Source organism: Peromyscus maniculatus, chromosome 1 (genome assembly GCF_049852395.1).
Source record: "Peromyscus maniculatus bairdii isolate BWxNUB_F1_BW_parent chromosome 1, HU_Pman_BW_mat_3.1, whole genome shotgun sequence".
Classification (NCBI taxonomy): domain Eukaryota; kingdom Metazoa; phylum Chordata; class Mammalia; order Rodentia; family Cricetidae; genus Peromyscus; species Peromyscus maniculatus.
The window spans coordinates 178,609,187-178,624,639 of record NC_134852.1 but is presented as its reverse complement, the minus strand read 5'-3'; the positions used below and the strand labels follow the sequence as shown (position 1 = coordinate 178,624,639).

The window sequence follows — 15,453 nt, the reverse complement described above, 5'->3', positions numbered from 1 at the left end:
ACGCAAAAGGATATGCATAGCTTAAATGCAAATGCTACACCACATTTCATATAAGGGCCTTGAATATAACGGATCTTGGTATCCGCTGGGGTCCTAGAAGCAATCTGCTTCAGACACAAGGAATGACTGTAATTTGAAGGATAATCACACCTGGGAGATCTACTTTATATTCTCATGCCAGAAACGGCTTTGTGTCCTCTGAGAAATTGGGAAGCCACTTCCTTCCGAATGGTGAGAATTAGATACATGACCCCATCTCCTCGTGGCTCCGTCAGAAAACTCAAGTCATCTTTGAAGCTCAGCCACAGCAACTGTGGGGGGCTCTTATGGGCTCCCCATTCCTGACCTGGATTCTTGCTTCTTTAAAAAATTTCCCACGTGTCTGCTTCTTTATTTGATCATTTTTTTTTACAACAGGTCTCATCAAATGCACAAATGTTTCTCCAACAAAAAGGGTAAGAAATAAATAAATCAACAAATACTGAAAGACTCAGTTGGGGGCCAATTTGAGCAGGGAGTTCTAGAGATGGATGGAGAGGTAACAGGGGTTCCTAACCTGGGGTATATCTGATGGGTTTCCAAGCAACCTTGTACCTCTTAAAAGAGAATGGGAGATCATGGGAGAATGCGCTTCTGTGCTTTCTCCCTAGGTTCCCGGTTTCCAGGAGGGTCTCTGATTAAGAAACACTGCTCTAGGATCATTTAGATAGCAGGAACCAAGACTCTTAGCCCCATCTCCACGGAACAGAAAGAGGTAGAGAAAAGGGTTCGATCAGCCCCAGCCTCCTACCATGTGCATCTGTGTGCTCAAGGCTGCTTATCCACGCTGGACCGCACTGATACTCATTTGGTTGGGTATTCACCTACCAGATGGTCTGTTGTAGCTAACAAGGGCTGGCTGCTGCTGCTGTGGCTGCGCCTGCGCCTGCTGCTGAGGCTGCTGGGGCTGCTGCTGTTGTTGCTGAGGCTGCTGTTGCTGTTGCTGCTGCTGTTGTTGCTGCTGCTGCTGCTGCATGCCAGGCAAGGTCCTTTTTCCCTGGACTGCAAGCTGCAGCGTTTCAGGGAGGGGCTGGCCCCTGGCCAACATTTTGTAAGCTAAAATCTGAGCTCGAAGCTGATGCAACTGGACAGGACTGAAAGGTGAGGGACCTCTGTTAGGCTGGTTCATGGCCTGCAGATCTCCTGGGATGAGTGGCCCTGGCTGGCTCGGTGGCATCTGGGGTGGAGTTGGGCCTCCTCCAGATATAGGGCTGGAGACGTGCTCTGGGGCTCCCAAAGGAGAGGGATGTGGTGACATATAACCTAAAATAAAACACAAGATCACAGGCTGTAGTAGATGACCCTGAGAGAGAGGGGGGTAGTCTTGAATACGCTAATAATTTACTAGTGCAACACTACATGATCAAAATTTAAGGTACAGATAAGTTAACAATTACATATATCTTAGAAGTTTAATCTATAATATAGCTTATCTGTAATTTAAAATTACCAATAAGCACATTAAAAAAAGGTCAAAGAAACAGGTAAAGGTAATTGTATAACAGTTTATTTAACACCCACAGGATTAACACTTCAAAAAGAGCGATTTTGTATTCTTTTTTCATAATAGGTCTTTGACATTAGGCATCTCATGCTCACAGAACATCTTCATTTCTCTAGCCACATTCCAGATGATCAATAGCCACTTGTTCCCTAGAAGGCAAACTGTTCGTGGTGTCCGTACACCTGCAGGAACGGCAATGAAGGGCAGTATTCGACATCAGAGGTGGCTCCAAGCTACTCAACAAAACATGAAGAGGTCTAAAGTGGCTCAGTGCCGAATAAACAGTGTCTTATGAAGAAATCAAATATTATTTGGTTGATTATCATGCAAGCTGTGACTAACAGGCAATTACTGAAGGCTGAGGGCCGCAGTTACTGTGCCAGGACTGTACACAGCATCTCAAACTGAGTTTGTCCAGAAACAGGCTGAGCCAGGGACTGAATGCAGGTAATTTATATGGGAGGTGCAGGGCCACTTCGAGGAGTATGGAGAATTGATATATGGGAGGGAAGGTAGCCAATAAAAAATGCATTACCAAGCCAGCTGTTGGAGCAGGCCTTGAAGATTAATCCACTGCCAAAGCTTTGGGATACAAGATAAATAAACTACCTACAATTATTCCAGGGAAGGAGTGAAGAGGCCAGGGTATTTCAACTCCTACAGTATCGGTCACTGGTTAACTCACTAGTTATCACTAATGCTCTGGGGGTCATCTGTGTTCAGAGGACTAGTCCACTGTAGGTAAGGCCAGTGTCACCAGGCAGAGGTGAATCAAGATGATGATGCCAGCCGATGGACACCAGGCAGGTATAACCACCGAAATGACAGAGGGTCGGAAGCACACAGGGAGAGCATATACTGCTGTATCAATCTTCAGCACAGTACTTTGAAGGCCAATACTGTCACCTCAGTCTAAGGTAAGGCTGCGGAGGCTCAGAGAGTGTGCCTCAGTGTCACACAAGTAAATCTTCACAGCTCAGGTTTTAAAGCAAGCCTGTCTGGTTCTGATGCATACATTCAAATAATCTAATGTACATCTTGTTATGTCAAAACGAGTCAAGTATTTAAAGTCTCAACAACCTCATCAAGGCTTAGGCTATCACACACAAAAGGAGGCCACCAATTTGGGTTTTAAAATACCAAATTGAGGAAATAATATTTTTCTTAAGGAAGAAAAATTAAATCGGCCCAGAAATGTTAAGGGAGTTATTTCAGAAGGTGACCTGCATAGCTGGGCTAAACAATACCCACAACACGTGACTGAGAGTTGTGGGAGGGGATTCAGGACGGAGAAAGGAGCCAAGCGGCCACTGTAATTCAACAGCTGCCTTAAGCGCAAACAAAGTACCAATTTTAATAAAGTGAAAGGAATCCCCAGGCAGAACAGGACAAACATAGACGAAGAGGCTTGATCCTTCAATGAATGTGTGCATTTGGCAGTTACCATAAAGGTCACCACAGGCCCGGTTACGAGATAAGGGCTGTGTGTGGGAAACCATGTCCATCTGAATAAAAGAGGTGCACAGCCACAAAGGTCCACAGGTGGGTGACCCTCACACACCACTGCCATGCTGAATCTCAGAGAAAACAAAGGACACACTTACTTTTATGTGTGGTTTTGCCATAAATTTAACAATATCCCCCGATAAGAATTGGTGTTCTTCTATTGGTTGCTAAGAAGTGAGATACCATGTGGGGAACTCCTACCATGGAGGAAGACTGCTAGGTCTCAAAACCCAAATCCCTACTTCATGAGGGGGCATACATCACCAGGACTGGGTTCTAGTTAGCTGTCTATGTAAGTGAGCCACGGAAACCTCCCTGAAGCCAGCCTGTTAGATTAGCAGAAATATTCCAACAATGAATAGGGTATCAGTAAGATTCTTAACTTTTGCTTTTAATATCTTTCCTTGTTAAGGACGCTGACATTCACCCCTTAAAGGTAAGCTGGTATAAAATAGTTTGTTCACTACACACCTTTCTTGCCAACTCTGAACTGGCTACAAGAAGGAAAACTTCTTTCCCACAGAAACTTACATTCTCACAGTAGGAAGGTATGACACAGGGTGAAGATGAGTCTTCTGCTGCCCACCCGCTCTTGCTCTTCTCCTAAGTTGTCAAGTGTAAGTTCATCCACAAGTCACAGATGGCCTGACACAATGGACTAATACACTGGACAAACCCATATAAACTCAACTGTAGAATGCAGCTTATCAAACCACTCTTTTTGTTTTGTTTTGTTTTGTTTTTTGTTTTTCGAGACAGGGTTTCTCTGTGTAGTTTTGCGCCTTTCCTGGAGCTCACTTGGTAGCCCAGGCTGGCCTCGAACTCACAGAGATCCGCCTGGCTCTGCCTCCCGAGTGCTGGGATTAAAGGCGTGCGCCACCAACGCCCGGTCTCAAACCACTCTTTTAAACTATGAATAAGGCTTTGCTATGAGGCTGAGTCAAGAGCAAGATGATGTTACAAAGATGAGACAACTGCAGAGAACAGAAAATAAGACAAAAGAACCTGCAACCGACAGTTTGTATCTAAAATGTACTCCAAAGGTCTACATGTTGGACGCAGGTTTGGGCCTCAGCTTGGTACAACTGGTGAGTGGTAGAGCTTTAAAGAGGTGGTGTCTACTGGAAGGAAGCAAAGTAATCAGGGGTGTGCTACTGACTGGGAGAGTAGGACCCCAATTCCTTCCTGTCTCTCTGTGTCTTTGCTTCTGGGGTGCTATAAGGTAAGCAGGCCTGCTCTACACCCTTGATCTTTTTATAATGTATTTTGCCATCTCAGGCCTAAGTTCACAGAGCCAAGGTGGACTGAAACATTTGTAATTGAACCAAAATAAACTTTCTGTCCTTCTACGTGGATTGCCTGGAATATTTTGTAACAATGATGCAAAGCCAACTAACTAACACTGGCCACTGAGAAGTTACAGGAAAGTTTTAATAAGTTTGACAAGAAGAACCTGACAGAATACAATTCATATTGCAGGATCAACCCATACAGGAAGACATTTTACCTCACATTTGATCAAAAGAAACTGGGGGTGGAAAGAAATTATTTCCCAGGATTTACAAAGATGTTAACAGAATCATTCTGTCACTGTGACACTAAAAATGTGGCAGTGGCTCAGCTACAGAGAGGATTTTTTCTTCTACACAAGCAGCATCCCATAAAACCTGAGGAGACACAGAATCTAAACGATGCACTGGTATAACATATTTTGGTAATTATCCTTAGATGAGAAAACAGAGGGAAGAAATTGCCTCCGAGTGAATATGCATTTGCGTGAAGATGACACTGTAGATGCAGATGTCACTCTTTTGGAAGTTTGATTTACTCATCCAAAAGTGTCACAAAAATGGCAGTTTTCCTTCACTAGACTTCAAGAGTTACTATATCTTCAGTTTCACCTTGCCTTAGTGAGAAGCAATAAGCTCTCTCTCTTCTATTAATAATCCCAAGCTTTTTAAATACCAACTTTATATGTATTACCCCCCCCCCCCCCCACACACACACACACACACACACACGCATGCTCACTCGCCTATAAAGGCCTTCTCAAGCCACTGTGCTAAAAATAAACAATGTTATCACTGGGACCATCAGGTACACAATTAAGTATTTACTGAGGGAAATGGTTTTGCCTTCTAACCAATAGCCTAAAGTCACTTAGTATGGACTGAGCTGGTTAAAGCCGACAGCCTTCTGATCAACGCTGGACCTCTCTACATCTGTGTGTTTAGAAAGAAGTTTCCACTTCTTTTGGGACTTTTAAGATGCACACTATTACCAACTTTGTGGGAGCCCGTTCTCGGGTTCTTCATGGCTTTACCCAGCAGGTCTGCATAGAGGATGATTAGGACCAAGGGACTGAGTACAGGTGTCTGAGATGGTCTGCACTTGGCTGTGCTGGGAGAGGAGGTCTTTCGCTCTACCCCTTGGCATCTCTATAAAAACCCTGGGGCAGAGACAGTCAGAACCCGTTGGAATAGGTTCTAGGCCCTCTCGAGGCTATCCTTTATTTTCTATCTGTTTATCTCTGCAAGATTCTCTGCAATAAATCCTTCTATCTAATATTTCCTGCTGCTTACACTCAAGAAAACTCTGGGAAGCTGTGGGGTTGGTGGGTAAACGCCCCACACAACTTGAAATTTTCTTTTAGATCATTACTTAGAATAGAAATGCATTATACCAATACTGCTTTATTTAAACACACACACACACACACACACACACACACACACACACACACACACACACACCTTGAAATAATTTACTCCCCAGTCTACAGTACACTTTCCTATTGTACTAATTACATGCTAGTTCTGACTCCACTGACTGAATGTCCTCCCAATAACTGATGTAATTTACATAAAAACTGAGATCTACTTAACAGTGTTAGTTGATCAGTGTATCATTTGTTTCTGTATCTAATAGAGCAGTTTACTGAGTGTGGGTAGAGTCATGTCCTGGCTCTCCTGCCAAGCATTGGAGATGCAGAGGTAAATAAGATACTCTTAAGGTGAGAAGGGGAGCCACACTATCAGAGAATTTTTAGGAGAAATAAATGTGACACTGTTCTCAATTATGACATTCAGGTGTCTTCATTCAGGAGCTTTCACACGGTATCACTTCTAGATGTGGAACAATGCCAGGAGCTTTAGGAGTCAACTGCATGTAATCCATCCATACCTTCCAGGTGCTAAAACTGAGTTCTCATTATGACTGTGAGCACACGTGGCCCCTTAGAATTTAAACGATGAACCTAGAAGTATCGCCATAATTCATTCTCAGTAGTTCTGGGTCCAACTTCTCCTTCCTGTCCTTCAAAAGGCCTCAATCCTTCACATCATTTTTCTATAAGGTTAAGATTTCATGAGTCATCTTGCCTGCCAACAAGATTCACATCAGACCCCAGGATGGTCAAGACTGCAGATAATAACATAGGGACACCCTGATGTCAGCCTCCATGACCGCTTACTTCTATTTCAGAAAGAAAACATCTGTGAATGTATTTCTCTAAATCTTCACAGCCAAGTCTTTCCATGGTGGGTCTGACTGTAAATAAATGGAGGAAAACCTAAATACTTAATTACAGGGCCGTATATATGACACAAACCACAGGTGTCCCAGAAGAATACCCACATACCGGTGTCATCTGGCACTGGATTACCGCATGGCCCTCATGTGTAAAAATGACCAAGTGATGATTCTGAAATCAGGCTACAGTGTACTTTAACGTCTCTGAAGTGTCTTCATAGCACTTCCATAGAGAAGGAAGGAGACATGACATGAAGGTTAAAGCCATAATTAAATTACCACCGAGAAAGACTGAAATAGTATGGTCTGAAGACAAAATCCAGTGTGTAGAGGACACAAACCTTGGCTGTGCTGATCCATCGGGCTCTGGGGAGGGCCCATTCCCGGGTGTGGTGGGCGCATGCTGGTGCCCTTCATGGATCCACAGTGGACGTCGTCTACAATCCCCTTGTCATGTATCACGTCCATGGGCTGAAACACATAAAGGGCATCCGTTAGACACCTCTTTAAGGTAGGGTATTTCTAACAAGACTAGCAAAAGATATCTCCAGTCTTTAATGACATGACACAACCATTTACTATCTATTCTATAGTCTTATATTTATATACTTCACAGATAAAAACAATAGTAAGAAAGATTATACCAATAGGATCAGCAAAACCATCTCTAAGTCAAAAAAACGAGGCTTTAAAAACTGTTGAATTTCATTCTTTGGCCAATGTTACAATCTGTTTTTAACTTGCCAATTAAAAATAATAATCATAAAGTACCATTCACAGGGTAGACAAATATTACTCTCTCATACCTCCGTAAATAGTCTTGAAACCTGCTACATACTGAACTTATCCTGGAGTCCAAGTGAAGGCTACATGAAATGGCTGAGGTGACCTATTTTTCTGGTAATTTTCTTTACTGGATGAATGAACTAAGGAAAGTTAAAAAGTTGAACCAGAAGGTTCCATGGCAGTTGGGAAGGAGAAGAACATACAGGGCCAAGAAGCAAAGGGGGGTGAGTACTGAAAAGGAGGGGGTGAAAGCAGGGGGTGGGGTGGGGTACGCTGCAGAGGGAGGAAACGGGAGAGGCTGAAGGCACAAGCTGGAAATGAGTCCCAAGCACAGAGGCTGGACATGGGACCTGAGGCCCAGAGCAGGAGAGACAGACAATACAGCGCTATTGAACTGATGTTAATCCAATCCAGAATCAGGCAATGGAGCATGTGTTTGGAAAAGGAAAAGTCTATTCTTCCCCCAAACTGTAATAGCAATTTTCAAAACAGCCTGGAAGGAACATTTCCAAGAGTTTATAAAAACCAAATGACTTCAAGCAAGAAAGTATGAGTGTTTGCAGTTTTGGAGAAAAGAAAGTTAATTTCTGCAGAGTCAAAAGCACGCACTTGAAAAGAGGGAAATTTTTACCATAAAGAGGATGTTCAGAAGAAAAATGGGAAGAATCTGGTATAAAGAGTGTCACTGAGTCTGGTAAGTAGTAATAATAGAGAGGAAATCAAAGCCATGCAGCAGATGTATTTAGGCCACTTGTTTACTTATTTTCAGTGATGTTGAAAAGCGAAAAGCTGAAGCTCGGAGGGAGATGGAGGAGGAAGACAAGGAACCCAGCCGGCTGAAAAAAAAATGAAGAAAGTGACGGCATCTGGCCAGCAGGTGTGCGCTCCCTGAGTTCACCCAGGTCCTCTGGCAGAGAGCTAGCTGAGGGGCTGCAAGGGAGGGAGAGCCGGATGGCAAGATCTGCAAGGCTCAAAAGGGAAAACTGCCAAGTTCACTGGCAAGACAAACACACCACAAAAAGGAGTGCCCAGGAGTGTAGAAAATATGAGACAAAAGCCATGGGCCAGAAGAGATGACAACCAATAAAACTGCCCCAAAGCAAAGCAGGCAGGACCAACCCTCACCCACACACTTAATTTTTAAAAGCTTCGATCACAAAGGTTAACTAAACATGTACTACACATTTTTTCCTTCATTTGGAAGGTGGTAAGGCCTTTACCCTCAGGTCATCCCAAGGTTCTGTAACACACGGACAGAGTCTACAAGGGCAGGGCAGATCTAGAGTATATCCCAAAGTTAACACGGTATGAGATGATTCAATGACTTCAGTACGTCAAGATGTCACCCCATAATACGCTAGGGAAAACAAGAGGCGTTAGTTCTATAGATATTTGACAAGACAAACATGGATTTTTTTTTTTAAGTAGGGTAGCCAGGCATGACAACACAGACTTGTAATCCCAGCAGGCCAGAGATGGGAGGAGAGCGGGAGTTCAAGGCCATTCTGGGTTACATAGTGATGTCAAGGCCACCACGAGTTACATGAGACTTTATCACAAACCAACAACGAAAAGAGGGGTATGGGAAGTTGGGGATACTACAGAAATACATTATTAAATCAAAAGAGGATGTTTTAGAGTAATAAATAGAGGCAGTATGGTCCTGTGATTAGAAAAAGACCCACACCTGTCTATGCATACCAGCGCTGATACTGTACCTTTACCAAATATGGAAAAAGTAAGGTGTGGAATGCACATACACCTGTTTCCTTGGGTAATTAGCTCATTTATGTTGGTACTGTTCCACTTTTCACAATAAGCACATACTACTTTTCTGATCTGGAAATCATCAAATAACTTTTTTTAAAAAAAGCAAACCTTCCCTTTGAGGTTCTAACGCCCTACACCTTGAAAATGACCTGAAGTCCTATAACGTGAGGGAAGACCCACCCCTTCCCCTGAAGATGCTTTTGTTTCAAGTAAGTGACTTCTAGCACTTGTCTACTGTGATGGGTAACTTTGTGCGTCACCTCGACTAGGCCACAGGTCTCCAGATACATGGTAAGCATTATGTCTGGGTGTGTCTTCGAGGGGTTTCCAGATGAGGTTAGCATTTGAATGTCAACTGAAGCAAGCAGAGTACCCTGGCCTGGGGAGCAGGCATCATCCCAAATTCACACAGAGCCTGAAGACAGCAAAAGCTGAAGGTCAGGAGCAGGTCTGTTTTCTCCTGACCTAGGCTGCTAGTTGCTCTCCAGACCTTCCACTAGAGCTTACAGGATTCACTTTTCTGATTCCTACCGGCTCCTCTGGGTCGCCAGCCTGCTGACTGAAAACTGTGACTTCTCCAGAGGCCAACTCCTCAGGATAAATCTCTCATACGCCACTGGTTCTGTTTCTCCAGAGGACCCGGATATATGTGCTGCATGGACAAGGGGCAGCCCCACACGTGATATCATCCACATGAGTTTAAAGCCTGCACTTGTCTCATGAGGCAAGACCTTCAGGTAATATATGATGCCCTTATTGGTTTTCTTTGCTTTGCTAACCTTGAAAGTAAATAGTCAAAGAGGAACTTTCTTTCTCAAAAAGGCTGTCTTTAGCATCTCCTCGAAGGGCTCAATGCCAAAAGGTACTAATGTGACCATCCTCACAGCAAATATCTCATAAAGAAAGGATTGCTAGGAACTATAATAGAAATGAACAAGCAGATCTTCTGAACGAGAACAAGGCTGCTTCACAGAGACTGAGAATTCCCAAGATCCCCCACTGCAGCTCACTCGCCACACTGGAGACTGAACTGAGACTCTGGAGCCAATCTGAGCTATCTACTTATCTCAAGAAACCAATCAGCCGGGCGTTGGTGGCGCACGCCTTTAATCCCAGCACTCGGGAGGCAGAGCCAGGCGGATCTCTGTGAGTTCGAGGCCAGCCTGGGCTACCAAGTGAGCTCCAGGAAAGGCGCAAAGCTACACAGAGAAACCCTGTCTCGAAAAACCAAAAAAAAAAAAAAAAAAAAAAAGAAACCAATCAAGGAAAAATTCCCTAGAAAATATTTAATTTTAATAAAGTCTTTTGAAAATATACTTTCTAAAGGTTTTATTTGTGTATGTGTGTAAGTGTCTGTGCACACACGCATCATGCATGCCCCACGTGAGGGTGCCTGAGGAGTCCAGAAAAGGAGGCCAAGTCATTGGAGTTGCAGTTAAAGGTGAGTGTGAGCTGCCCAATGTCAGTACTGCAAGAACAGCAAGCAATCTTAACCACCGATACATCTCTCCAGGCCCTGAAATATCTTTCGAAAAAGACTTTGACCTTTCACTCTGAAAGATCTCGCCTTATCAAATAAATTTCAAGATTTTTAGGGAAGAACAATTTTCAATATATTGATTTATGGATGATTAAGTTATATGAGAAATGGAGGGGGCAGTCTTATTTACTAATGTATTTACTCACCAAGACAAAATACCTTTAACCCACTAATCCCCAAATTTGCTCACATCGTATGGTACACCTTCGTATTTAAAAAAAAAAAATACATCTTTATTACTGGGCTATCTGTAACAGTGAAAATACAGCAAAGGCAGTGTGTTTTACATTAGTTTGGGGAGGGTTGTTTTTGCTTCTTAAGACAGACTCTCCTTACATAGTCCAGGTTGGCCTCTTGCTTCAATCTCCCAAGTACTGGGATTACAGGAATGTTTTTAATAACATGCAAATTAACACAGATTTCTAGCTAGATCCTCATGTTAACAACAGGAGAAAGCAGGAAGAGTCATCAGGAATGCTACCCAGCCATGCCTAGGAAGACACACGAAGTGGGAGAGAGCTCACACAACCTTACCTTGTGCATCTGATGCATGCCTTCCTGGGGGAAGTCTGCAGAGCCCATTGTTGACATAGGATGGGAGACACTGGGGGGTCCAGGACTGGGTCCCATCATGCTGTGAACGGAACCTGGGGATGGTCCTGGTCCTGGACTAGGCCCCAGAATTGGTCCAGGCGAGGGTCCAGGCCCTGGCGAGGGCCCAGGATGGGGCATTGCAGCTGGGTCTGTGGGTGTGGACATCTACTTCTCCTGGCTCTGCCAGTCAGCAGAGTGACACTAAGCTGGAGAGGGGGGTAGAAAAAAAAAAGAAAGGAATGTTTTAAACATGATGTTAAGATCAAATACAACAGTTGTTAGAATTTGATGGTGCCATTTCTATAACTAACATCAAACAGAATTACCCTGTCTCCTCCAGATGTTTGAATGAATGTGATATATATCCCTGGGCTCCAGTCTTTATGAAGACCACTTGTTTTAAAAAACACATACTCTAAGTGATTCCCCAGGAACATAAATCATCCAGGATACAGAGAGACTCAGTGGAGCAACTGAAATGTAACCCATAAGCAGAATCTAAACAAGTCTGAAATTTATGACTAAACACAACAGACACTCTCCATTATAGACTGGCTTAGACACCTTAGAAGTCATTAAGCACAAACCCCACCCACCCCCCAACCCCAAAATCACTGGAATAGAAAATCCTTTACAAATAAGTACCCAGCCAAGACTCATTTTCATAAGCAACAGGCAATAAAAACTTCACAAAGAATTCTAGATGTCTAAAGGGGGTTGAGGGGGGGAGATACAACTTCATCAATTGATAATAAAAAGAGAAGTCCCAATTACAGAAAAAGAAGAAAGCAAGCCAGGTGGTGGTGGCGTGCCTTTCACACCAACACTTGGGAGGCAGAGGCAGGCTGGTCTCTGTGAGTTTGAGGCCAGCCTGGTCTACAGAGCAAGTTCCAGGACAGCCAGGGCTACACAGAGAAACCCTGTCTTGAAGGAAAAAAAAAAAAAAAAAAAAAAAAACAAAGAAAAGAAAAGAAAAAAAAGAGAAAAGAAAAAGAAGAAAGAAGCTATGGGGATCATACAAGTACAGGTTCAAACACACTCAGACGCAATTACTGGGTGAGTTCTTGATGCTTCTTGGAGTCAGATAACACAAACACAGTACACAGTACACAGTACATGCCAAAACATAAACAACAAACCCCAAACTACCAGTCTGAATGCCTTATCTACCCACCACATCTACTGGACTGGAAGTAATCAAAATGGACAAAGACAACTTAGCCTCCTCCCAGACAAGTCACAGAACCCAAACCACTTGGAGTGGTTTGTGCTAGGCCCCTGATAAGGATGCCAGAGGGTAGCTGCCTGTGTTTAGGGATGGACGTTCTGTTTCTCCAGACTTAACTGAGCACTACTCTGTCACCCAGTTGCCAACCCTTCCTGCCATTCCCCCACTAGGAAATGACTGAGTCACTGCACCTTGGATAACTAATGAGTCAAAATGAGTAAATCAGTTTTCCAAATTCCCATAGAGATCAACGATCCTAGCAACACAGCTGAATGCCACTATAATAATCCTTGTTCCATGTTCAGGAGTTGTCCAGCAGGCACACAGGGACAGGAGGGAAATATTTTTGTTGTCAACCTCACAGAACACAGAACGGCACCCCCCACCCACCCCCAAGTGACTCCTTTACCTACCAAGTAATGGCGGGGGTATAATTAGACTAGCAGCCTAGTCATCCAGAACAGAGCTCCTTCACAGTGAAGAGGGAGGTGAAGAAAAGTATAAAAGGCCACATCAGCTCCATTCCTGTTCACTTACTGAATCTCCGGACAGCAAGGCCCACGAAGGCAGAGCCTTGCTCTTCGATCCTGCATCCCCAGCACCTTCAATCTGTATGCATTACCGGCTCAGAAAATACCCGATAATAGTCGGGCATGGCACTTCACACACACACACACACACACACACACACACACAAGCACTTGGATACCGAGGATGGACCACTGAGAAATCTAGGCCAGCCTGGGCTACAGAGCAAGACCGAAGCACAACAGGAACACAAACAAAAACTGGGTGAATAAACAGCAAGCAAAATGTCAAGGGCAAGTAGATTCAATTAATTTTCTAAAACAAAACTAAAGAATAACCAGCATTGGAGGTATGTAAATAAAGAAATTTTTAAAGGGTAGGCAAAAACATAAGCCACTCTGGTGAACAAATTGAAGTTAAAATGAGAACTCACAATGTAAGTACTTCCTCAAACAGAGAAGGGTCTGGGGTGAATTATAACCTTAAATACCCTACGAGCCAAGTGTTATTTATTTTTTGTGATTAACAAAGCAGGTGGAAATAACTTCTGTGTTTGCCTTCCACCTACCTCTCTCACAAACACAAACATGTTCGGTCAGCATTTTAAACTTAGGAAGCTGACGTCAATTCACGGGCATTACAAGTTATAATGTTCTGCCATGTATATCAACAAACTGATACACCCCTTCATTTTTTAGTGAATTAAAGGAAATTACTTAGTTCCTGTTATGGTTTGTTGTGAAGTCGGCTTCAGTAGGTATTTTGGTAATATAGCACAAGTGTGAACACTGAAGACACAAACTCTCAGGTTAGCCTGATAGTCCTACCGCTTCTGTTTTACACTTTTAATATGCATAAATCCACGACTGCATTCTGCACGGATTAGTGCTTTCATTTGGAATTTCTGAGATGTTGTAAAACACACAACTCCAAACAAATACTCCTCTTTTTTACGGAAACTAAAACTTCCGTATGAGGAAAAGTATATTTGGATGGAAATGGGAGGCTTTGGAGCACATTAAGTGGAATGTTAATATAGGAACATGTTACATGTAAACTACATAATAAGAGATTCCGAAGACTCATGGAGGTAATGAGCATATAGGTCTAAGAGAAGCAGCATAGTTTAACCCTGGGTCATGTGACTAGGGGATGGTAAAGATCTAGACTCTCAGAACTCGAAGGTGATGATGGCTAACCTCAATAGAAATCCAGAGATCTGATTTCTGTCTTAAGTCTATACCCTGGAGCACTGGAAAGGTCCTTTGCTCGATGGGGTCCCTTGGCTCTCTCTAGGCTTAGGATGGGAATATCTCAAGTGACCTCCCTATCTATCTATCTATGACTTTGCATCTACCATCGTCCAGAGGAACTCAAAGTCCTCATCTGATCCTGTGCTTGACAGAGCTCCTGAATGGGCTTCTATACTAAAACCAGGATTGTCCATCGCTCAAGTCCAGACAGGAAGATCTCACAAAGCTAAGGCCAGTAGTCCTAGGCTTATTCTTCTTCTACATTTCTGCTGGCAACTCTAGTCTTTAGTTCAAATGCACGACGGCACCATCTTCTATTATTATAAAGACACTTAGGGCTCCAAATTCCAGAGGCACAAATCTCAAGGCAGAGAGCATGTTATCACCAAGTCAGCAATGGGGGGGCTTCAAGGCTAGCCTGGCCAACTCCTCTTCCCCCTTGTGTCCATTCAAATCCTTGCCCCTTTCATCCTTCTTCAAAGCACTAGATAGTGGAGATAAGGGGTGTGGGGGGGCCGCTGGGCTAGGAGCACAGTGGAAGAGAAGCAGAGCTCAGTCTGGGTGACAGTTTGACCAAGTCATGAAACCCACAGTCTATTTCCATTTTCTGCTGGGGACAGGGTTTTTTACATTGTCTCAGAAGGGAACAACGATGTGGCTAATACACAGAAGGGAATACTCCTGACGGAGAGCACAGCTGCTGCCCATACACAGGCCGTGCAGCCCCTCCCCTCCCTGCCACGTTACCCTCTGCCTCAGACCGGGGCTCCCTCAGGGCCAGGCCACTGTGTTCTTGGCAAGAATTCTTCAGCTGTACACCCTGTCTCCTTCACCCAGACATTCTTGACTTTACAGTTGGGGGAGTGTGTCCTTTTAAAAGTAAAAGGCCATGGCTGCACTTCCCACTACTCCAAATCCCACAGCCATCAACCCAAGTCTCCCCCTCTTCCTAGCCCTCTCCTGGTGAAAGGCTGGGCACCTCCATCTGCATAGTGAAAGGAGTTCAACTTCACGGAATTACGACCCAGATGAAACTGAAGACTCCAGTGGAATTGCAATCTAGGAAATTCCAAGGACCTCCATGTGGGTAGTAGGATTTAAGCACACCTAATGTGCTTCATAATCATTCCGATCCCTTGAATTAAGAAGACAGGGTGTCAGGCTCCCGTCAAAA

General features: G+C 43.8%; 1 protein-coding gene and 1 long non-coding RNA gene across 12 annotated transcripts in view; one reads left to right on the top strand and one right to left on the bottom strand.

Moving 5' to 3' along the window:
- Positions 1-15,453, bottom strand: part of Smarca2 (SWI/SNF related BAF chromatin remodeling complex subunit ATPase 2) — a 171,897-nt gene that overhangs the window by 145,505 nt on the left and 10,939 nt on the right. For 8 of the 10 annotated variants that reach the window (XM_076561683.1, XM_076561663.1, XM_076561668.1 and 5 more), the window contains exons 2-4: positions 11,211-11,476; positions 6,922-7,051; positions 868-1,302 (exon numbers count right to left, since the gene is read on the bottom strand). In XM_076561683.1, coding sequence (XP_076417798.1) covers positions 868-1,302; positions 6,922-7,051; positions 11,211-11,435 — 790 coding nt within the window. In that variant the 5' untranslated portion in view covers positions 11,436-11,476. Of the gene's footprint in view, positions 1-867; positions 1,303-6,921; positions 7,052-7,386; positions 7,524-11,210; positions 11,477-15,453 lie in introns of those variants that run through there. The other 2 variants (XM_076561679.1, XM_076561694.1) reach the window with 1 other exon arrangement.
- On the top strand, positions 7,487-10,212 carry LOC121823193 (uncharacterized). Of its 2 annotated transcripts, none has more exons than XR_013047953.1 (5): positions 7,487-7,590; positions 8,136-8,243; positions 9,240-9,345; positions 9,771-9,873; positions 9,959-10,212. It is a non-coding gene; the product is annotated as an uncharacterized LOC121823193 (long non-coding RNA). The 2 variants fall into 2 exon arrangements; XR_013047952.1 differs by lacking the exon at positions 7,487-7,590 and adding an exon at positions 7,623-8,060.